The sequence below is a fragment of the Leucoraja erinacea genome, chromosome 20 (genome assembly GCF_028641065.1).
Source record: "Leucoraja erinacea ecotype New England chromosome 20, Leri_hhj_1, whole genome shotgun sequence".
NCBI classification, from domain to species: domain Eukaryota; kingdom Metazoa; phylum Chordata; class Chondrichthyes; order Rajiformes; family Rajidae; genus Leucoraja; species Leucoraja erinaceus.
In genome coordinates, this window is record NC_073396.1 from 17,703,763 (window position 1) to 17,728,744 (window position 24,982).

Genomic DNA, 24,982 nt, shown 5'->3' on the forward strand with positions numbered 1-24,982 from the left:
GTTCGGTTGAAAGGAAATAGTAAAAATTGGAAAGAGCCCTGGTTTTCAAGGGAAATTGGACACTTGGTTCGGAAAAAGAGAGAGATCTACAATAATTATAGGCAGCATGGAGTAAATGAGGTGCTTGAGGAGTATAAAGAATGTAAAAAGAATCTTAAGAAAGAAATTAGAAAAGCTAAAAGAAGATATGAGGTTGCTTTGTAAAGTGAAAGTAAATCCAAAGTGTTTCTACAGCTATAATAATAGCAAAAGGATAACGAGGGATACAATTGATCCATTAGAGAGACAGAGTGGACAGCTATCTGCAGAGCCAAAAGAGATGGGGGAGATATTGAACAATTTATTTTCTTCGGTATTCACCAAGGAGAAGGATATTGAATTATATGAGGTAAGGGAAACAAGTAGAGTAGCTATAGAAACTATGAGATTCAAAGAAAAAGAAGTGCTGACACTTTTGAAAAATCTAAAAGTGGATAAGTCTCCAGGTCCTGACAGGATATTCCCTAGGACATTGAGGGAAGTTAGTGGTAGAAATAGCAGGGGGCTATGACAGAAATATTTCAAATGTCATTAGAAACTGGAATAGTGCCCGAGGATTGGCGTACTGCGCATGTTGTTCCATTGTTTAAAAAGGGTAAGAGTAAACCTAGCAATTATAGACCTGTTAGTTTGACTTTAGTGGTGGGCAATTAATGGAAAAGATACTTAGAGATAATATATATTTGACAAGGTTCCTCATGGAAGGTTGGTTAAGAAGGTTCAATTGTTGGGTATTAATGCAGGAGTTGCAAGATGGATTCAACATTGGCTGAATGGGAGATGCCAGAGAGTAATGGTGGATGGCTGTCAGGTTGGAGGCAGGTGACTAGTGGGGTGCCACAGGGATCTGTGTTGGGTTCACTGTTGTTTGTCATGTACATCAATGATCTGGATGATGGTGTGGTAAATTAGATTAGTAAGTATGCAGATGATACTAAGATAGGTGGTGTTGTGGATAATGAAGTAGATTTCCAAAGTCTACAGAGAGATTTAGGCCATTTGGAAGAATGGGCTGAAATATGGCAGATGGAGTTTAATGCTGATAAGTGTGAGGTGCTACATCTTGGCAGGACAAATCAAAATAGGACGTACATGGTAAATGGTAGCGAATTTAGGAATACAGTTGAACAGAGGGATCTAGGAATAACTGTGCATAGTTCCCTGAAGGTGGCATCTCATGTAGATAGGGTGGTCAAGAAAGCTTTTGGTATGCTAGTCTTTATAAATCAGAGCATTGAGTATAGAAGTTGGGATGTAATGTTAAAATTACATGAGACCAATTCTGGAATATGGTGTACAATTTTGGTTGCCCAATTATAGGAAGGATGTCAACAAAATAGAGAGAGTACAGAGGAGATTTACTAGAATGTTGCCTGGGTTTCAGCAACTAAGTTACAGAGAAAGGTTGAATAAGTTAGGTCTTTATTCTTTGGAGCGCAGAAGGTTAAGGGGGGACTTGATAGAGGTCTTTAAAATGATGAGAGGGATAGACAGAGTTGACGTGGATAAGCTTTTCCCATTGAGAGTAGGGAAGATTCAAACGAGGACATGACTTCAGAATTAAGGGACAGAAGTTTAGGGGTAACATGAGGGGGAACTTCTTTACTCAGAGAGTGGTAGCTGTGTGGAATGAGCTTCCAGTGGAAGTGGTGGAGGCAGGTTCGATTTTATCATTTAAAAATAAATTGGATAGGTATATGGATGGGAACGGAATGGAGGGTTATGGTCTGGGTGCAGGTAGATGGGACTAGGGGAAAATATGTGTTTGGCACGGACTGTAGGGCCGAGATGGCCTGTTTTGGTGCTGTAATTGTTATATGGTTATAAGGAGAACACCTGGATTCCTCACCATCCTGCATACCATTCTGAGCCTAGACTGGCACCATCCAAAGCCTGTAAATTTCAGCTGACAAGGGTTAAGCAATTCTGACAAGTGCAGGGATCTTCCATTTTATGGTGTCTTTAATTTGGCCAGTATTAACAAATCCAGAAGAGAACGTAAAGAACTATATTTTAAATATATAAAGAATAATCATATCTTCACTTGTATTTTGACAGTTTGTTCTTGCAATGGGAAATTACCTCAATAATGGACCGCCTAAGAGTCCCAAAACCACAGGATTTAAAATTAATTTCCTGACAGAGGTAAGTGACCTGACTAAGCCGAAGCTGGGTACAAAAGTAATTAGATGATGAGTCAGTGTCAGTATTAAACATGGTTCCCTAGAGGAGTACATTTCTAATTGGCTGAGTGGAAAGACAAAATTATATTGGTGTTACTGGCCAATATAGGGAGAGATGAGCGATTAATGGCTGTGTTGTAAATTCTGTTGCGGGGGGGGGGGGTTGGAAACGGGGGGGGGGGGATGGGGGAAATTCAGGTGGGAGAGAGGGTTTGTTAGTTAATGGGTGTTATTTTGAACAAAAGTTAATGCTTGTTAATGTCAATAGTCCCAGCAGGAGAGGAGGGTAATGTGTAAATGTGCTTGTTTGTGTTTGGCCAGCGGCGAAGGCTGCTTCATTTTTGCTCACATGCAACGTGTTAGAATTGTTTTCATGTTTCTCTTCCAGCTCGACACAACGAAAACTGTAGATGGGAAATCTACGTTCTTGCACATTCTTGCCAAATCACTAGGCCAGCACTTTCCTGAGCTGCTGGATTTTGCCAAGGAGATTCCTGCAGTGGCATTTGCTGCAAAAGGTTAGTTAAAATCATTAATTAGACTCTTCCTGAGGAGAGTGACTGAATGTGTTCAGATTATATGATAACCCAAATGATGCAAATGTTTACTTTGGCAAGAACCTATTTGATGGAACTTTCTGAGCCCTCCACATTTTAAAAAATGATGTTGTGGTTCTTCTCTTTCATGCCTCCTCTACCAAATGGTCTACCTGTGATGCTCATTTTGGATCCTAATCACATTCTGGATCCCATGTGATTTTTCATCTTTTGGACCGAACTACCATGCGGGACCTTGTCAAAAACCCTGCCCAGTCCATGTAGACAATGCCTACTCATCTACTTTCAACACTGCTCTTAATTACCTCTTCAAAACAAAATCAATTAAGTTTGTGAGACACGATTCTCACAGGCAATGCTATGATATCATTTATCGATCTTTGCCTTTCCAAACGAGGATAGATCCTGTCTCTCAGAATCCCTTCTAGTAATTTAACCAACACTGATGCTAGGCTCAACAGCCTGTAGTTCCCTGGCTGGTCCTTGTAGAATTACTTAAATAAAAGCACAACATTGGCTACCCTCCAGTCTCCCGGTACCTCACCCAGGCCGAGGTAGATATAAAAATCTCTGCCAGGCACCAGCAATTTCTGCCCTGGCTTCCTACAGTGTCCTTGGATATATTTGGTTAGTCTCTGAAGACATCCACTTTTATACACCTCAAAACTGCCAATACCGCCTCATTCATCATATGTTGCAGGACATAGTGTTCTCTTCCCTGAACTCTCTAGCTTCATAATCTTCTCCATGGTAAGTACAGCTGAGAAGCATTGATTTAAGACATCATCAACTCAGATGGCAGAGCAAAGTCTTTCCAAGAAGCACAGCAAGAGGAGGTATGATAGAGGAATCTGACACTCCCGCATCCTTCCAGTACTGTATGTGAATTGTAGTAGCAATGTTACAACATTTTGAGATTTAAAAAATCAATGTCTTTAATTTATGCCATCAGATAAAGCATAAAAATAAGTTTAATTGAACACCTAATTCACTTTCATATCTTCAGTATTAAAAAAGTTATGGCCATTTTCACACTCGGAAATTGGCATCTTGTTCCCTATTGCTTTTTCATTGACTTAACACAAAAGCTGTGATCGAGAACATTTAAAAGCCGATAACTTTCTTAAAATTTAAGGGAACTGAAAGAAAATTTCAGTTATTATGGATTGAAGCATTCTGAAACAAATATGAAACAATCTTACTTAGATGACTTGAAATTAAAGCATATAATTAGTTAGTTACCTAATTGTAGCTAATTACAAAATTCAATTACTAGATCTAAACATCTGTCAATTTCTTAAGAATGGATTAGCATTTTTAAATAGCCTAAGTGTCCAAATAACATTCACACAAGAATTCAGAATAAAACATAATTTTCAAATCTCATTGTCATGGGTTTATGGGAGGAATTTAATGTTTAATGCCTGTAAATTAATGGCCAGCTTGCGAGTGGGATTTTCTGGAACGGAACCATTTGGAATGTTCAGGTTGAGGTGAATTTAATCCCCCATATCGGCAGCAAATACACTGCCGGTTCTTCGGGGGGGACAAATCACCGTTTTGCAACTTAAAATGTGAATTAAATACATCTTAAGAAACACTTTTATACATAAAAATAAACTACTTTCTTTTACCTGGTCCTCCATAAAATCCGTCCCAGTTGTCGGCATTGACGGCTTCAGAAGCTGATGTAAAAATCATTCCAGCGATTAACTTGTCGGGTGCATTTTTTTAAAAAAACACACAGAACAGCCTTAGGAACGATTCTTTAGCAACATCTTGCACTCCAACAAATATAATTCAGGACCAGTTCGGGGGAAAAATCCCTGTTTTAACCCCGCCCTCCCCCCCCTCAAACGCGCCAAAATCGCGCACACGGCCAGTGGCAGAATTGCAGCGCCACTGAAGGTAAGTTTTGTAACATACCTACTGTAGTTGAGGCGGGTATTATCACACATTTTGAGAAATATTTAGACAGGTACATGGATACGATGTTTGGAGGGTTATGGGCCAAATGCAGGCAGGTGGGACTTGTGTTAATGGGACATGTTAGTTGGAGTGGGCAAGTTGGACCAAAGTACGATCAGTGACTCTAACATCTGACAAATTCTGACACATCTAATCTCTTAGCACCATGACAGTTTAAGTTAATATCAGGGAAGTTAAAGTCACCTACTAATGCAATCCTATTATTCCTTCAGCTATCTGCACTCTCCCTACATATTTGTTCTTGTAATTCCTGCTGACTATCAGCAGGGCTTATAGTACAGTTCTTTCAAGGAGATGACCCCTTTTTATTTCTAGGTTTTACCCATGTAACCTCAATTTACTACGCCCAAGAAGATCTCCTCTTACTAGAGCAATGATGTTCTCACTAATCCCCCCCACTTCTCTTACTTTCACAGCTATCATGCCTGAAGTATCTGTTCCCTGGAGCATTGAGCGGCCAGTTCTGCCGCTCTCTCTACCACATTTCTGTAATGGCTATAATATTCCAGTCCCATGTGCCGATCCATGCCCTGAGTCCATCCAGATTTCTGTGCCTTGAACTTTGTGGATGGCCAAAGGCTTTGAGGATGCAGTTGGTGAAAGAACTCCTAGGTCACCCTGCTTGAATTCTCCTGTTAATAATGCCCCTCCCAGATCCTGTATGTTGTGTGCCAGTAGTGATGGTGTTCCTGAATACTAAGGGAAGTTGAATTGGAGATAATAATTGCCTGGCAATTAACCTGAATTTTGAAGCTTTACTAGGTTCCTCCTGTATAATGCGAAGAGTAAGATGTGATATTTGTGCTTTTGTTCTATTTATAAAATTAATTTCCAATATAGTCATAATAAAAAGTGATATTCTCCATTTGCAGACATTTTGTGACGGTAGCAGCTAGTAGCTAAAAACAATTACTAAACAACATTTATTGTTCAGTTCATAGCCTTGTCGCGCTTTTCATGTTATGACAAAAAGCAACTTGCCCTTTCTCAGAGAGGGGAGAATTGACTCAGTCTTGGACAGGATAAAGAACTGAAAAATATAAATCTCTTCCTTTTTTTCTAGTTAATCAGAGAACAATAACTGCTGAAATTGTTGACATCCACTCAACCAGGAAGGAAATACAGACAGCCTGTGAGAACATAACTGTGACTGATGAAGACAGATTTGCTGCAGTCATGACCGTATCCTTCCAGACAGGGACTCTACTGTCCAATATCTCTGTACTCTTCTTATTGATCCTTTTGCCTGTAGGGGATAGGAGGAGAATTTGCTAAAATATTTTCTCATTTGTTGCTGGAATATTGTCTTTTTATGCCTCTTCTAGAAGATGGTGGCATTGAAATTCTAAGACAATACAAAGGATGCACTAGATGGGCATTGATGGTGTGCAATTTCTTGCTCATGAGCATCACCATACAAACTTTGGTTACCCTTGATAACTAATCCATAATCAAGTGGCAGCGGAAAGTCCCTGGAGTGTGGTCCTCCACCGCAGAGCTTTTGTATTGGCTATACTAAACTTACTTTAAGCCAAACCTCAGCACATACCCATGTAGTCTGGAATGGGCCAGCTGATAACATTCCATTATGGACATCTCACTCTGCTCAGAGACCAACAGATTTCTGGCAGACCAAAGAGCATCTTTCATGAATTGATGGTTTACCAGCAGCTGCTGATGTCCGTCACCGAGTCTGTCTCGGGGAACAGCCCATAATTCAAACAGTACTCTGTTATGCAGTTGGTCAGAATGAACCATGACCAGAACCTTTGCATCCTTCTCCAGACCCACTTCACAAATCCACACTCTGTGAAGAACAGGGCAGCCTTGCAAAGGGCAGTGTTCATTGGGAGTAAGACTCCCACAGTGCAGAAGCGATCTGACTGGGAGGGCCCATCTCACTGCCAGTTATTTCTAATCGCACTTGAATTGATGGTTGCTGGAATATGGTGGCAATAATATTCCAGTGGTTGAAATATTTATATTTAGTCCAGACTGAGTAAGGACAGCAGACTTCATCCTGAAGGATACTAGTGAATCAGATGGGTTTTTACCACAGTCAGGTAGTTGTTTGGTTATTATTACTAATCATTAAAGAATGTGCTGCCTTGCAGTTGGCTGTGGGATGGACTGGGTCAATTTTATCGCATTGTTACCTTCTTAACCAGAATGTCAGTCATTCCTGGGTGATGCCCAACCCCTCATTGCCTCCCTCGACTCCTTGCAGAATCGAGCCATCGAGGAGTTCAATAATGTCTCAACATTCTTTGGGGAAGATTCAAAGGCGACCACAACAGAAGCTTTCTTTGGTATATTTGCAGAATTTATCACAAAGTTTGAGGTGAGGTTTGGCATTACATCAAATATTTCCAAAATGTCTTGACCAAATATAATCGTACGTTTATATCCCTATAAAATGGCAACAATTCTCATCCTTTACAATTTTATGAACATGGCAGTAGGTGGTGCTTGTTTTGAACAGGATGTGGGGTTCGAAGCTCAGGTCAGCGTCAAATAAGATACTCTTTCTGAACCTAATGTAACAAAAAAAGAACTGCAGATGCTGGTTTATACCAAGGATAGACACAAAATGCTGGAGTAACTCAGTGGATCAGGCACCATCTCTGGAGAAAGTGGATAGGTAACATTTCAGGTTGGCACCCTTCTTCAGACTAATTGACCCAGTCCACCCCACATCCAACTGTCTGGTTCAGTCACAGAAAAGGTGCCTGGCTGGCGAAGAGGATGTGTAAAACATATGGTGGCAATAAGATTCAAAAAGCTATGGCTGGCAGAGGCATTAAAAAAGAAGTATGTCGAGAGAGAATTTGGAATTGTAATCATCAGTGGTGGTGAATATGCTGGAGTCCATGATAAAAGATGGAAAAGCTGAGCACTTGGAGAAGTGAGACAGGAGACAAGAGTGTTTAATTGTCATATGTAACGGAAAAGAGCAAGAAATTCTTACTTGTTGCCACTTAACAGGTACATTTACACAATAGCGCACAAAAAAACAAGTTGGCACAGCTGGTACAGATGCCTCACAGCACCAGAGACCTGGGTTTGATCCTGGCATCTGGTGCTGCGTGGAGTTTGCATGTTCTCCCTGTGGCAACGTGGGTTTCTTCCAGGTGCTCCGGTTTCCTGTCACACCACAAAGACCTGTGAATTTGTATGTTAATTGGCCTCTATAAATTGCCCCAAGTATGTAGGGAGTCAATGCAAAACTGGGCTAACAACCAGTGTGAATGGGTGATCGATGGTTGGCATGGACTCGGGCTACTGAAGGACCTATTTCCATGTTGTATCTTTCAACCTGTCAGTATAATAATCGATAATACAATAAATGAATAATATAATAATGCAAAACTGAAATCCATAGTGCAACCAAAGACACAGCCCATAGAAGATCACAGTTGCTGAGGTAGTGGTTATTGTTGTGCATACAGTTGTGCAGTGCTCAAGAGCCTGCTGGTTGTTGGGAAGAAGCTAGTTCTTGAATCTGTTTTTAGGCTCCTGGTAATCCCGATGGTACTTGCAAAACGAGAGCATGGCTAGGGCCAGGATCAGACAAAGTCAAGTGGATTGTGAAAGGGAAAATATGTTTGACAAACATAACTTTCCAACTCTGTAAACCTGATCCCACTACTGGAAATCGCCAAAGAATGTAACGAGAGGAAAAGATGAAACAGAACCCATTGGACTTCAAGAAAGCTTTTGACAATTTCCAACATAAATGATTCATGTGCAGAATTAAACTACTTTAGATTGGGGTAAAGTGCTGACACGAACAGAGTTTGTGTTGGTTGAGAGGAAGCAAAGAGTAGGAATTAATTCATCTTTTTCGAAGTGGCTGGCAGTGACTAATGAGTACAACTGGGATATGTTTTGGACAAGAGAATTAAATGTAGCATCTCCAAGCTTGCAGTTGATACCAATCTGCATGGGAGGGTGTGCCTTGAGAAGAATGCAGAGAAGCTGCAGGTTGTGGGAGTGGGTAGATACATCATAGTTACAGTGTAATGTGGATAAATATGAAGTTATCCGCCTTGGTAATCACAGGATGGCAGATTCTCATCTGAATGGTGATAGATTGGGAGAGGTAGAGGTGCAGCCAGACTTTGGTATTCTTGGTCACCAATTCAATGAACTGAAGATTCAGGTGTAACAAATGATTAAGAAGAAAAATGGCATGTTGGCCCTCACAATCAGAGGATTGGAGTACAGGAGCAGATTTTGTCATGCTGCAATTGTACAGGGCCTTGGTGACCTTGAGCATAATGTGCAGTTTTGTTCTCCTTATCTGAGGAAATATGTTTTTTCTGCACAGAAATTTAATTGAAGGTTCAGCAGATTTGTACCCTGCGGCAGCAGGACTGATATTTGAAGATAATTTGGGAAAATTAGGCCCGTATTTACAAGAGTTTAGAAGAATGAGAGGAAAGCTCAATCACATCTGCAAAACTCTAACAGGATCTGGGAGATTCAATGCAGGAAGGATGTTCCTGATGATAAGGGAATGAAGGACCAAGGGTCAAATTCTAAGTATATGAAGTAGGCCATTTAAGATTGAAAGAAAGAGAAATTCTTTCTCCCAAAGAATGGTGTACCTGTGGAATTCGCTACCACTGAAAATAGTTGAAGCCAAATCATTAAATATATTCAAACATGAATTTTCCCAGGGCTGATATGTGAAGAAATCTGGAACGGGGTACGAAATTTGGATGATTAGCCATGATATATTGAATGACAGAGAAGGCTTGAATGGCCAAATTGTACTGGTGCTTCTATTTTTCTATCGTCGACCAACAATGTGAAGGCCATGAGGACTCAAGAAATGTGGTGGAGAGCTACATGTGCAAGTTCTTGTATAATGATAATGATGATGGAGATGGGATAGTTGTGGGAATGTGGGAATTATTTCTCAAAGTTTTCTGTTAGTTTTAAAGGAGAGTTGAGATTCATAATAAGATAACAGCATTAAAATCTTGGTATTTAGCAATAGAAAAAGCAATACAGATGATCTTCTGTTCAAGGGAGAGAGACATGTGGGTCACGCTAAGGAAGGGCAAGGGGCAGAGGCAGGGACGAGTGAGTACTCCAATGTCGGTACACCTTGCAAATAAGTACTCCTGTTTGAGTACGGATGGGGGTGACAGCCTGCCCGGGGATAGCGACAGCGGACGGGCCTCCAGCACAGAGACCGGTCCTGTTGCTCCGAAAGGTAGGGACAAAAAGAAGAGGGCAATAGTAATTGGGGACTCTATTGTTAGGGGGTCGGATAGGCGATTCTGTGGACGCAGTCGGGAGACCAGGATGGTGGTCTGCCTCCCTGGTGCCAAGGTCTCGGACGTGAAATCAGAGGGAGAGGAGCCCGAGGTCGTGGTACATATAGGCACCAATGACATAGGTAAAAAAAGCGAAGAGGTCCTGAAGGGAGGATTTAGGGAGTTGGGAGGAGAGTTAAGGAAAAGGACCAAAAAGGTAATAATCTCAGGATTACTGCCTGTGCCACGTGACAGTGAGAGTAGGAATGGAGCGAGGTGGAGGATAAATGCGTGGCTGAAAGACTGGTGCAGAGGGCAGGGATTAAAGTTTCTGGATCATTGGGACCTCTTTTGGGGAAGGTGGGACCTGTACAGAAAGGATGGGTTGCACTTGAACCCGAGGGGGACCAATATCCTGGCGGGGAAATTTGCAAAGGTTACTGGGGAGACTTTAAACTAGAATGGTTGGGGCGAGGGACTCAAATAGAATAAGCTAGTAGACAGAATGGGAGGCCAGAAGCAGAAAAGGGAAGCACTTGGACACAAGAGGAGAAAGAAGGAAAAGGAAATAAACAGAGAATAAGACGCGGGGGGTTTCTTAAATGTGCATATTTTATTGCTAGGAGCATTGTAAGATGAGCTTAGAGTCTGGATAGACACCTGGAAGTATGATGTTGTGGCGATCAGTGAAACATGGTTGCAGGAGGGCTGTGATTGGAAACTAAATATTCCAGGATTTCGTAGCTTCAGGTGTGATAGAATTGGAGGGGCAAGAGGTGGAGGTGTTGCATTGCTAGTCAGGGAAGATATTACAGCAGTGCTTTGGCAGGATAGATTGGAGGGCTCATCTAGTGAGGCTATTTGGGTGGAACTGAGAAGTGGGAAAGGTGTAGCAACACTTATAGGGGTGTATTATAGACCGCCAAATGGGGATCGAGAATTGGACGAGCAAATATGTAAGGAGATAGCAGATATTAGTAGTAAGCACAAGGTAGAGATTTTGGGAGATTTCAATTTTCCACACATAGACTGGGAAACACATTCTGTAAATGGGCTGGATGGTTTGGAGTTTGGAAAATGTGTGCAGGATAGTTTTTTGCAGCAAACATAGAGGTACCTACTAGAGGAGGGGCAGTGCTGGACCTCCTGTTACGAAATGAGACTGGACAGGTGGCGGAGGTATGCGTTGGGGAGCACTTCGGGTCCAGTGATCACAATACCATTAGTTTCAATATAATTATGGAGAGGGTCAGAACTGGACCTAGGGTTGAGATTTTTGATTGGAGAAAGGCTAACTTTGATGAGATGCGAAATGGTTTAAAAGGAGTGAACTGGGTGGGACATTTTTTTTTATGGGAAGGATGTAGAAGAGAAATGGAGGACATTCAAAGGGGAAATTTTAAGAGTACAGAATCTTTATGTTCCTGTTCGGTTGAAAGGAAACAGTAAAAATTGGAAAGAGCCCTGGTTTTCAAGGGAAATTGGACATCTTGTTCGGAAAAAGAGGGAGATCTACAATAATTATAGGCAGCATGAAGTAAATGAGGTGCTTGAGGAGTGTAAGGAATGTAAAAAGAATCTTAAGAAAGAAATTATAGAAGCTAAAAGAAGACATGAGGTTGCTTTGGCAAGTAAGGTGAAAGTAAATCCAAAGGGTTTCTACAGCTATATTAATAGCAAAAAGATAACGAGGGATAAAATTGGTCCATTAGAGATACAGAGTGGACAGCTATCTGCAGAGCCAAAAGAGATGGGGGAGATATTGAACAATTTCTTTTCTTCGGTATTCACCAAGGAGAAGGATATTAAATTATGTGAGGTAAGGAAACTAGTGGAGTAGCTATGGATACTATGAGTTTCAAAGTAAAAGACGTACTGACACTTTTGAAAAATATAAAAGTGGATAAGTCTCCAGGTCCTGACAGGATATTCCCTAGGACATTGAGGGAAGTTAGTGTAGAAATAGCTGGGGCTATGACAGAAATATTTCAAATGTCATTAGAAACGGGAATAGTCCCCGAGGATTGATGTACTGCGCATGTTGTTCCATTGTTTAAAAAGGGCTCTAAGAGTAAACCTAGCAATTATAGACCTGTTAGTTTGACTTCAGTGGTGGGCAATTAATGGAAAAGATACTTAGAGATAATATATATATTTAAGCATCTGGATAAACAGGGTCTGATTAGGAACAGTCAACATGGATTTGTGCCTGGAAGGTCATGTTTGACTAATCTTCTTGAATTTTTTGAAGAGGTTACTAGGGAAATTGACGAGGGTAAAGCAGTGGACGTTGTATATACGGACTTTAGTAAGGCCTTTGACAAGGTTCCTCATGGAAGGTTGGTTAAGAAGGTTCAACTGTTGGGTATAAATGCAGGAGTAGCAAGATGGATTCAAGTGGCTGAATGGGAGACGCCAGAGGGTAATGGTGGATGGCTGTTTGTCGGGTGGAGGCAGGTGACTAGTGGGGTGCCTCAGGGATCTGTGTTGGGTCCTTTGTTGTATGTCATGTACATCAATGATCTGGATGAAGGTGTGGTAAATTGGGTTAGTAAGTATGCAGATGATACCAAGATAGGGGGTGTTGTGGATAATGAAGAGGATTTCCAAAGTCTACAGAGTGATTTAGGCCATTTGGAAGAATGGGCTGAAAGATGGCAGATGGAGTTTAATGCTGATAAATGGGAGGTGCTACACCTTGGCAGGACAAATCAAAATAGGATGTACATGGTAAATGGTAGGGAATTGAAGAATGCAGTTGAACAGAGGGATCTGGGAATAACCGTGCATAGTTCCTTGAAGGTGGAATCTCATATAGATAGGGTGGTAAAGAAAGCTTTTGGTATGCTAGCCTTTATAAATCAGAGCATTGTGTATAGAAGCTGGGATGTAATGTTAAAATTGTACAAGGCATTGTTGAGACCAAATCTGGAGTATGGTGTACAATTTTGGTCGCCCAATTATAGGAAGGATGTCAACAAAATAGAGAGAGTACAGAGGAGATTTACTAGAATGTTGCCTGGGTTTCAACAACTAAGTTACAGCGAAAGGTTGAATAAGTTAGGTCTTTATTCTCTGGAGCGCAGAAGGTTAAGGGGGGACTTGATAGTCTTTAAAATGATGAGAGGGATAGACAGAGTTGATGTGGATAAGCTTTTCCCTTTGAGAATAGGGAAGATTCAAACAAGAGGACATGACTTCAGAATTAAGGGACAGAAGTTTAGGGGTAACATGAGGGGGAACATCTTTACTCAGAGAGTGGTAGCGGTGTGGAATGAGCTTCCAGTGGAAGTGGTGGAGGCAGGTTCATTGGTATCATTTAAAAATAAATTGGATAGGCATATGGATGAGAAGGGAATGGAGGGTTATGGTATGAGTGCAGGCAGGTGGGACTAAGGGAAAATAATTGTTCGGCACGGACTTGTAGGGCCGAGGTGGCCTGTTTCGGTGTTGTGATTGTTATATGTTATATGGTTATAAGGTAAATAGATTAGATACTGGGTCAGAAAGCATGAAATGAATGCAATGAGATCCCCACGGACAATTGGAAAGGAGGATGGACATAGAGGTTATTTCATGAGAATGAATGCTTCCTCAAATTTCAATTTCCGATGGGTGCGTATACTCTACTGATAGAGGGATTTGTTCACACTAGCGCTCCTCTGCTTGTCCTGTAGAGACGCACATCGGGCCTCTATCTTAGTTAGTTTTTGGTTAATAAAATGAAGGATTGTCTTGAGTCCCATTGTGGGGCTTTGGCCCTGTAGATTGAGCATATCCAAAGGTCTGAGTATCTGAAGATAACACCCAGTACAGTTTACCTTGCTGGTGTTAAACATTGCACCTCACTTTTTTACAGCAAAACTTAATTCCATCAATCACAATCCACTATTTCAGACAGCTGGGTGACATAGAACAAACAGCCCAAATATGACACCAGCTAACTCAGGCAACATGTTGAACAGTTATTTCTGTTGTAAGCCAAATACAATTAAAAGGTTTATGTGATGTTGATATAATCATGATGTTTTCATGATCTTCCGATGTTTTGTCTGTTACAGAGGGCATATAATGAGACTCGGGCCTCTGTGAACCTGCAGAACATGAAGGTGGTTTCCCCACTTGCCTGGTGACCTGAATGATGCTTCTCCATTTCCAGCACAGTTTTGTTCCAAAAAGTGCAATGTTACTTGATAGAGTAATATGATGGACAATCCCAGCAATGGAATCTCCCTGTGTAATGACAGTGCTTGTTTAAGGAATGTCCAATTGGAAGCAGCATCACCAACATCAACCAGATAACAGCATACCATCAGAGCTTGATGAAATCAACACATGATGGCTGCCTGTCACATGGCTGTCCCCAACTCGCATAGTGCAAATATGTTTGGCACTTAAGTAAAAGCAGAAACTAAAATCAACTGCTGAACTTGTAGCTAACACTGTTTCCTCAGTAGAATGTTAATTATCAGTTCCCCTTCCTTTGATGAACCTGATTCCGCTGCTGAGGAGCAGTGCAAGTGCTGTCTTTTCCTTCCCTGCTCTCCTACTTTGTGCTCCCTTCACTCTTCAAATGTCCTAAAACTGAAAACTTTATCCAGTGCCTCACATTGTTCACTGCTTTCGTTGTTAGTAACTCTTACATTCCCACATCTTAAACAACTAATGGAACAGAAACTACAGAATCAACACCAGAGCATCAGAATCTCAGTGAAGTTCAGGACAAGCTAGTCCAGGTTATAATAATGGCGTAGTTGAACCTGGGGCAGGTAGGCAAAAGTCAATAAGTTCACTTGACCAGTGGATAAGGAAAGTAGTTAAGGATAAGGTGTGTGCAGACAGGAACCGAGCCATTGCTTACCTCCATCGGCCTGAGCCTTTGAGTATAAGAGATGAGATGTCATGTTACAGCTGCATGCCACCATGCTAATAGCTGTATGGTTGACGATTGAATTCTGCTTTTAACTCTGAAGTACTTGTGCTTTTATTCTGGGCATGTGCCCAGGTGCCTGTTTTGACCTACCCTCCGCCCTATATTGGATTAGTTGGTCAGATGTTCACAGAGCTGAAGGATATGTTTGCAGCCCCTGGGCAGGGGATGGAAATATTCAGTTATAGGTCCTGCTGTCAGTCAGTAACATCATCTGTAAGAAAGTCCAGATTTTGTGTGAGAAGCTCATGTTCCCTCTGATCAAACAGCCTGTCACCATAATGCTTCCACAATGGAATGAAGGGAAACTGGGGAGTGAACCTGGAACTATACTTAAAGGAACTAAAACTGGACACCCTGGGTGATTGGGGAGCCCCTCAGTTACTGACAGCCAGAGCTGTGATCACTGGGCTTGCATTTCCTGACACACATGAGGCAGTATGGCACCAAGCACTCCTAGAATTTATTCCCACATATTCGTATTTTAAAAAGAGAAAATTATCCTTATTACTACATCTTTGCTGAGTGAGGAATTAGGACATACAGCATAGAAATAGGTCATTCAGCCAAACATTTAAGATCTGCTCGTGCCTCCTGCCTTACCTCTTCCACCTCCATCACTTTACCCCTCCATTCCTTTCTCCAACACAGCTTTCCCAGCCACTTCTTCAATGTATCTACACAGTTTGCTTTAACAATCTATATGGGAGTGTTTCACTTCTTTGCTTTGGATAAACGATTTTCTGAAGTTCTTGGACAACCAATATATTGGCCTCTAAATCTTCTCTTCCTCGCAAACATTCTCTTTATCAATGCTTTCATCATTTTCAAGACACCTATTAGGTTATCACCAGCTTAATGTTTCAAGTAAAATGAAATCCAATCTGTTCATCCGTACCCCAAATGTATAATGCTTGTAAATCCTTCTGCACACTCTAGTCTCTCTGCATCATCATATGGTAAATTGAACTATATGTGGTATATCATGGTTTTATTTATTTAAGGCTTAGCTAGCCTGTGATCTGACCTCAAGTGACAGCATATCACTTTGTTCTATGACTGAAGCGAAACTATTATCTTTCAAGTTATAAGGGACATTTCATTCAACCAAAATGCATTACCTTACATTTACCCGTGTCATACTTCATTTGCCAATTACTTGCTCCTTCTGCGAGTCTATTAATGTCCTCCTGTAATTCAGACCTGTCCTCAGGGTGTTAACTACCCCTCTAGTTTGCATTGCTTGTAAATAGAGAAATTGTGTTGCTGATCCCAGGGTATAAAGTGTTAATATAAGTTGTGAATAGTTGAGGTCCCACTTCCATGGCCTTCTTCCATGCCAGATGGCTACCTTTACACCACTCTCTGCTTTCTGACTTGCAATGCTTGTCCCCTGACTGCATTCTCAAGCAATGCTTGTTCCCTGACTGCATTCTCTGACCTTATTCATTAATCTGTTCGGAGGTACTGCCATGAAGGACTTTTCAAACCCAACCTACATATATCTACTGCAGTACTATTATCAACACTGTCTGTATTAATGTTACGACTAAACATTTTTATTATTACTTGTAGAATCTCTAGTAATTCGGTTCATTAAAGTTGAGTCACAATGAATTCAACTCCCTCCCATTCTATTCCTTTCTCATATTTGAACATGATGAACATCCACATATAACCTTGGAGCAGGAACAAGAATGAATGAAGTGGAAAGAGGGTACTGAAAATTAGCTCTTATGCAAGTGTTTAGCCCTGTTGTATTTGTTACTCGGTAATACAGAACTCTCTCAAGGTGCTCTGTTTAGGATTTAATAAGTATCTGCAAAGATTCCAGAAGAAATAGAAAGTAGAAGTAGAAAGATAAAACTTTATTTGAAAGGTTGAATTGTCCCCTGTTAGCTTTGTGGCTGAAAATATTATTTATTTAAATAATGTAACATTTATAAAATGGAAAAGTACCAATCTTATTTATTTACTTCTCTTAATATACTGGAGCTCCCTTGTTTGTCCAGCACATGGTGCCTTACTGATTGGATCAATGTGCTAAATGGCTGTGGATCTGGAGGAGACCAAACATCTCAGCACATATTCAGCTCTTTGGATATGGTCCCTCAGATTATGGCACACAACCTTTCATTGAACCAACATCTTATTTCAACTCAACCCACTATTCCATACACTTCATCTTGTCTATTCATGAGTGATTCTTTATCCAGATCTGTTGTGAAACAGGCATCGAGATCCCTCATCTGAATTGTACTGAGGATGATCTCTGCCTAACACTGAACCCAACAGCGTCAACATAGAAAAACAACACAGAAAAACATGATGCCAAATTAAACTAATCTCCTGTCAGCACAAGTTCCAAATCCCTTGCTTCTCTGCAAATCTGTGCCTATCTAAAACCTTATTAAACAGCATATCTGCCTCCACCATCACCTCTACGATATGATAGAACATTATTTATCCCAGGAGGGAAATTGATCTGCCAACAGTCATAAAACACAAGACGCATGAAACATGAAATTAAAGTGACTAGTGGAAAGGATTGGGGATGTGCAAAGATTTGGGGAGGGTGGAGAGTCTGTCCACCCCACGACAGAAGGGGAATAAGTTGTACAGTTTGATATCCATAGGGATGAAGGGTCTCCTGTGGCTTTCTGTACTGCATCTTGGTGGGACCAGTCTGTTGCTGAAGGTACTCCTCAGGTTGACTAGTGTGTCATGGATGGGGTGAGCTGTATTATCCAAGATGCTCTGCAGTTTGAAGATCATGCTCCCCTCCAAGACCACCTCCCATCCCTCCAACTCTGCCCCCAGGAAGGAGACAGCCTTCCTGACTCCTTCTCTGGCAGCGCATTCCAGGCACTGTCATTCTCTGTTTAAAATACGTCCCAGAGGAGGTTTACCAGAATGCTGTCAGGATTAGAGAGTTTCAGCTACAAGGTTGGATAAATGGATTATTTTCTCTCGAATGTCAGAGGTTAAGGGTAGATTTGATAGAAATATATAAAATTAGGTTGGACAGGCTAGATGCAGGAAGATTGTTCCCGATGTTGGGGAAGTCCAGGACAAGGGGTCACAGCTTAAGGATAAGGGGGAAATCCTTTAAAACCGAGATGAGGAGAACTTTTTTCACACAGAGAGTGGTGAATCTCTGGAACTCTCTGCCACAGAGGGTAGTTGAGGCTAGTTCATTGGCTATATTTAAGAGGGAGTTAGATGTGGCCCTTGTGGCCAAGGGGATCAGAGGGTATGGAGAGAAGGCAGGTACGTGATACTGAGTTGGATGATCAGCCATGATCATATTGAATGGCGGTGCAGGCTCGAAGGGCCGAATGGCCTACTCCTGCACCTAATTTCTATGTTTCTATGTTTCTAAGAGAGGCATAGATAGGGTAGACAGTCAGAACCGTTATCTCAGGGTGGATATGTCCATCATTAGAGGGCATAGGTATAAAGTGAGAGGGAGTAGGTTTACTTGAGATGTGCAGGGCAGGATTTTTAAAGAAAGAGTGGCGGGGGACTGGAACACATTGCCAGGGGTGGTGGCAGTTATGATAGTGATGTTTAAGAGGCTTTTAGATAGGCACATGTAAGTGCAAAAAAAATGGTGAAAGTGCAAGGGTATGGTTCATGTGCAGCCTAATGACATCAGTTTAAATTGGCATAATGTTCAGCACAAACGTTATGAGCTGAAGGACCTGCCCCTGTGTTGTACTGTTTTATGTTCTATGCTTTATGGGCCTCTAAAGTGGATGTGCACACGTAATTCATCTGTGGAGGCCTGATGCCCACATGGTTTTATTCATGATCATGTGCAACTGGACAATGATAAGGCAGTATAGCGACTTAACGCTCTCACCTATGTCGGTACAGGTCTGAGCTTGAATCTGTTACCTATGCAGTGCATTGTGCTGCCAACAAATTGATGAACCATAATAAGCAGATCCACAAAGCATAAGCAAGGTGTATATGAGGATTCAAACCCTACATTGTTTAACTTCTGAAGGCACTAACTCTGAGCACCATTTGCTGTTTCACTTTACCTGTGACAGAGTTTTGGCAAGTTAAGAATCACAGCATTATATTGCTCTTCCTGCTTCATTCCTTCTGCTGTGGCAAATAGAGTTATACAGCATGGAAACAGGTCCTTTGACCCAAACTTGTCCACACCGGCCAACATGCCCTACCTACACTAGTTCCATCGACCTGTGTTTGGCCCATACCTTTCTACACCTAACCTATCCATGTACCTGTCCAAATGTTTTTTTAATGTTATGATAGTACCTGCCTCAACTACATCCTCTGGCAGCTCATTCCATATACCTTCCACCCTTTGAATGAAAAGTTGCCCCTCAAGTTCCTATTAATTATTGCCTCCCTCACCTTAATATACAGCTCAATGTCTTAAATTTTGCATAAACCAGTGCACCCACTGGACACTAAGTAAATTACCCCACCTGGAAACTGGATACAGTCTGACTGGGGAATGTGAGACCTGGGTAAAGTGGCAGAAGGATGAAGGAGACCAAACATCTGATTCCCTTGGGCAGTCAAGTTCTGGTTAGAACTGATCTAACCACTTCATGATTTCCTGCTGGATAACAGATCTGTGTCTCCTGATTAAATATGTTTATTCCGTTGTTAATAAAACTGTTGCTGCTGGAGACTGGGTTCATGCTTATTGATGCGCAGAACGAGTCTAATTTTTCACTTTGTATTGTACGTGTTAGTAATTAAAGCTGGCAATAAAAGTTAGTCGGAATCTCTGTTTTTGAAATTAACACTGTGATCTGGTGACATCCTCAACACAGCAATGTGTGTCCTCATGGTTCTGACCGAGGGCCAGGGTTGGATTTAGAGCAGATGCGGGAGGTGAGGAGTCCAAGCTGCTGACTTATTTTAAAAGCTACAGCCCTGGAGGTGGGATGCACGCAAACAAGCAAAGTGGAATGATAAAACAAGAATGGAAGTATTTGTCAAGTGGATCTGTAACTCTAAAATGTACAAATGGTCTGCATTGGGGGTGACATAAAGAGGAATCCCAAATGTAGGAGAGAAAATGGGCAAATTATCACTGAAAAAGAAATGACAATTCTAATTATTGTGCCTTTGGTGATATAAAAATCATGGATAAAACCACTTTCTCTCTCTCTCTCGGTTCTACTGGTATGTTTCTTCACAGAATTTTGCTTTCCTCATCATTGAAAACTACAGAAATTGTATTTCCCATATTGTTAAAATAATAAAGCAGCAAGGTTTAAAAATATGTATATTAAATTTTGTCAACAAATGATGTTAATGGGTAGGTGAAAAAATACAGGTTCCGTCTATGGAGTGAGCTGGAATCTCACTGAAAGGCAATGAGGGGGATAAATTTCCCACTTTTGTTCCTGTGTTAATATGCAAATCTGTCCTGAGGAAGCAACTGCTGGCTACTCGATTCCTCCTGTTCGACAAACATATCAAATTCTCAAAAAAATCTGCTTTGTAGTATCAAATGCTGCCCCAACACTGAATAATTGGTTTAGTGTAAAAGCTAGAGAAGTATTGTATGAATCTATCCTAACTGAGTCAAAAACCTGGAAGCTAGTGACCAACTAAAGAAAGAAAGGGTCAGGAAATTGCCTAAAAGGTTGACGGTTGAAGAGCCTAAGTCAGTAACCTTTGGAACTGCAGATTCCTGATGCAAGCAGCAAGGTGGAAAATTGAACCGACATTCAGTGCAGGTAAGGTTTTACCTTTTATTCTTTAAAAACAAAAAAAAAATTGTTTATTGACGGTGGAAGGACGTATATTTGGTCGGGCTGGGGTTCTGAAAGTAGAAGATCATTTAATAAGCTCCAAAAAAGCATCAAAACACAATAGCTGCCAAACCTGCAAGCAATGTGGTACTGCCCACTCATCTCATCAGTTAATGTTGCTTGTGGCTCTTGGTTTAAACTAGTAAAAGTGTGACTAATTTTGGTAGTTGTGAGTGTGAATCCCACAGTTGTGTGGAAAAGAAATGCTTATTTTCCAAAGACTGAAGTTGGTGCTGCACACCTTTCACTAACTGTGCATTGAGCCATATCACAATTGGACTTTGAACAGTGAAGATTTTGTTTGACTGAATCCCATTGTAAATTACAATGAACCCAGTTTGTACCAGCTTCTAAGCCAGCTCACGAGACAATAAATACATTGAAATCACAAGGACTTTCTCAGTTGCCTCTACACACATCAAGGTTTGTTCTTAATAGTTCAAAACATGAAATCTCGATGTCTGTGCAGCCATGCAAGCACTCAGTTTTATTGTGGTAACCAGGTTGTGTAGTGTAACTCAAAATATGCCTTGCACTTGAATTGTCCAAAAGTACTCCATGATGTTCTTTATAAAATGCCTTATCATGCATAGCTAGATGACTATCTGCTGTCACATGGATACAGTGCTATAAACATTCACAGATAATTACATATAGTTGTGTCAATAGGAGAAATATGCTAAGAGTGCTGTACTTTGCGCCGTAAGGTAGAGAGAGTCTGTAGTTCAGCTGAATCATTGAAACTGAATCAACTGTGAGCATATCCTTCCATGGGGCATAGTGCCAAGAAAAAGCACAATCAGAGAGTTTAATAGGCCAGGATTGGAAGTTCAAGTTCAAGTTCAAGTGAGTTTGTCGTCATGTGTCCCTAATAGGACAATGAAATTCTTGCTTTGCTTCAGCACAACAGAACATAATAGGCATTGACTACAAAACACATGAATAAATAAACTGATAAAGTGCAAATAACAGATAATGGGTTATTAATGTTCATAGTTTTGATCGAGCCTGGTTTAATACCCTGATGGCAGTGGGGAAGTAGCTATTCCTGAACCTGGTCATTGCAGTCTTCAGGCTCCTGTACCTTCTACCTGAAGCTGGCGGGGAGATGAGTGTTTGGTCAGGATGGTGTGGGTCTTTGATGATACTGCCAGCCTTTTTGAGGCAGCGACTGCGATAGATCCCCTCGATGGAAGGAATGTCAGAGCCAATGGTGGACTGGGCAGTGTTTACTACTTTTTGTAGTCACTTCCTCTCCAGGGCGCTCAAGTTGCCGAACCAAGCCACGATGCAACCGGTCAGCATGCTCTCTACTGTGCACCTGTAGACGTTAGAGAGAGTCCTCCTTGACAAACCGACTCTCCGTAATCTTATCTTCTCAGGAAGTAGAGGCGCTGATGTGCTTTCTTGATAATTGCATCAGTGTTCTCGGACCAGGAAAGATCTTCAGAGATGTGCACGCCCAGGAATTTGAAGCTGTTGACCCTTTCAACCATTGACCCGTTGATATAAACAGGACTGTGGGTCCCCATCCAACTCCTTCCAAAGTCCACAATCAGTTTTTTGGTTTTGCTGGTGTGGGGGGCCAGGTTATTGTGCTGGCACCATATGGACAGTTGCTCGATCTCTCTTCTATACTCGGACTCATCCGCATCAGTGATACGTCCCACAATAGTGGTGTCATCAGTAAACTTGATGATGGAGTTCGCACTATGTCCGTCTACGCAGTCATGAGTATAGAATGAGTACAGCCGGTGGCTGAGCACGCAGCCTTGAGGTGCTCCCGTGCTGATTGTTATTGAGTCTGACACATTTCCACCAATACGAACAGACTGTGGTCTGTGGATGAGGAAGTCGAGGATCCAATTGCAGAGGGATGCACAGAGACCCAGTTCTGCGAGTTCGGTAACCAGCTTGGAGGGGATGATAGTGTTAAATGCCGAGCTGTAATCAATGAATAACAGCCTGACATATGAGTTTTCGTTGTCCAAGAGGTCCAGAGCGGAGTGGAGGGCCAGCAAGATCGCATCCACCGTTGATCTGTTGTGGCGGTAAGTGAACTGCAGTGGGTCCAAGTTTTTGTCGAGGTAGGAGTTGATTTGCGCCATGATCAACCTCTCGAAGCACTTCATCACCACAGGCATTAGTGCCACAGGTCGATAGTCATTGAGGCACGTCACCTTACTCTTCTTGGGCACTGGTATAATTGATGCCCTTTTGAAGCAGGTGGGAACCTCAGACCTTAGTAGTGAAAGGTTGAAAATGTCCGTAAAAACTCCAACCAGTTGGTCCGCACAGGTTTTTAGAACACGACCAGGTATGCCATCAGGTCCAGGCGCTTTTCGAGGGTTTACCCCCTCTGAAGGATTTCCTGACTAACAAATACAGATGTTATTAGAATACGATGATATTGGAGAATCCGGGAGAATGGAACTGAGCCCTTACATGAAGAAGGTTTAGAGGAAGGAATCTCTTGGCCCGGAATAGGTATTAGTCCATTATTTCCAACCATACAATACAACGGTATTTTGTGGAAATACAACCGTATTTCCACAAAATCTTCTCTACATTAGAGGAACCAAGCACAAACTGATGACTGTTTTGCAGTTTTCATCAGAATGAGTCAGGAGCTGTTGGAGCTGAAACTTTATCTGTTTCTTCCTCCACAGATGCTTCCTGACCTGTTGGGTGTTTGTAGCGTTCTCTGCCTTCACTCCTTTGTAGCTCTGCACATTGCAGGCCATCACTGCGTTGCTCTCTTATATGTTTTAACCAAATGCTGAATGCATCCTCTATCAGTTCCCCATTCCAGGACTAATCTGGACATCAAATTGGCTACCCTAAACTACAGTAAAAATCAGCTGCCGTGCCTTTGTTTTTGGTTCAGTTGCCAGGTGACCAACCTATGCTGTTTTGTGTGCTGCCTCTGACCTGACTTTGAATCAGATCCTGACCGCCAGCTCTGTTTTACTGACCAAAAGACCAGTTCGACCAGTTCAACCAGTTCATCAACTGTGCTCGAGGTTTGGTTCTGGACATTGGTTTTATGACTTCGGATGAGGTAATTCCCCCACTACTTTTTAGTTTTATAGAAATCTTCGATCTGCTCCATTCTATTCTTTACTCAGTCCTGCGGCTGACTCTCCTCACTAGCCGACCCTCAAACTCCACAGAAATACCTCCACTGGAGGCCCTCTAAATCCATGGACTTTGTGTGCTGGACCTGATAGGCTCCAGACATTGTGCTGCTAACCCATACATGTTCCTTTATCAACCGTTCCCCAATCTAGGATCTCAGTAGAACCTCAAATGGAACCCCATTGTACCTTCCCTTCTTTATACTGCAGTCATTTTGTGGTTATTAGTACTGTATCTTTTGGTTGCCGGTCAACTCTCACACACATCACTCTTCTTTTCTGAAGAACGGTCTTGACCCGAAACGTTACCCATTCCTTCGCTCCATTGATGCTGCCTCACCCGCTGAGTTTCTCAGCATTTTTGTCTACCTTCTTTTCTTTGACCTCAGTTGCATCTTTGTGCTATTTCCAGTCCTCACATGCAGCTCGACCTCAAACCTCCAGCGAAACCCTTTCGTCTTCTGTCGGGCTGTCAACGCTGTACTTCAAAAAGAAGATACAGTTTGTGGGTGTGGCTGATGGGCAACATTAGGATGGGTGGCTGATGGTCAGGACTGGGGTGGGTGGGGCTGGTTTGGGTGGACTGATGGACAATGTTTGGATGGGTGGGGCTGGAGTGGTAGAGTGTCATAGAGTTATGCAGCATGGAAACAGGCCCTGCAACCCAACTTTCCCACACTGACCAACCTGCCCCATTCTGTTTGTAGTTTGTTTGGTTGGTTGTTTTTTGCACAAAGTCCGCGAACATTGCCACTTTTCATTTCACTGCACATCTCATATGTGTATGTGACAAATAAACTTGACTTGACTTGACTTGACTTGACTACACTGGTTCCACCTGCCTGCATTTGGTCCATATCCTTCTAAATCTCTCCTATCCATGCACCTGTCCAAATATTTTTTATTGTTTTGATAAAACCTTCCTCAAATATTTCTTCTGGCAGCTTGTTCCAGATATCTACCATCCTTTGTATATAAAAAGTGGCCCTCGGGTCCTCTGGTTCATGATTTACTAAAAGACTCATTTACCCTATCTATTTTCTCATGATCTTTTACACCTCTATAAGATGATA

General features: G+C 41.8%; 2 protein-coding genes across 4 annotated transcripts in view; both read left to right on the forward strand.

Annotated features, from left to right (window-relative positions):
* The window catches only part of grid2ipb (glutamate receptor, ionotropic, delta 2 (Grid2) interacting protein, b), a 97,131-nt gene extending 78,788 nt beyond the window's left edge, over positions 1-18,343 (forward strand). The window contains exons 19-23 of the mRNA XM_055651398.1: positions 2,098-2,184; positions 2,611-2,740; positions 5,832-5,950; positions 6,945-7,109; positions 14,097-18,343. Coding sequence (XP_055507373.1) covers positions 2,098-2,184; positions 2,611-2,740; positions 5,832-5,950; positions 6,945-7,109; positions 14,097-14,168 — 573 coding nt within the window. The 3' untranslated portion in view covers positions 14,169-18,343. The remainder of the gene's footprint in view (positions 1-2,097; positions 2,185-2,610; positions 2,741-5,831; positions 5,951-6,944; positions 7,110-14,096) is intronic.
* Positions 18,344-20,499: 2,156 nt separating this feature from the next.
* Positions 20,500-24,982, forward strand: part of LOC129706847 (sodium/myo-inositol cotransporter 2-like) — a 36,035-nt gene continuing 31,552 nt past the window's right edge. For 2 of the 3 annotated variants that reach the window (XM_055651407.1, XM_055651410.1), the window contains exon 1: positions 23,714-23,833. In XM_055651407.1, the coding sequence (XP_055507382.1) occupies positions 23,829-23,833 (5 nt within the window). In that variant the 5' untranslated portion in view covers positions 23,714-23,828. Of the gene's footprint in view, positions 20,698-23,713; positions 23,834-24,982 lie in introns of those variants that run through there. The other variant, XM_055651409.1, reaches the window with a different exon arrangement.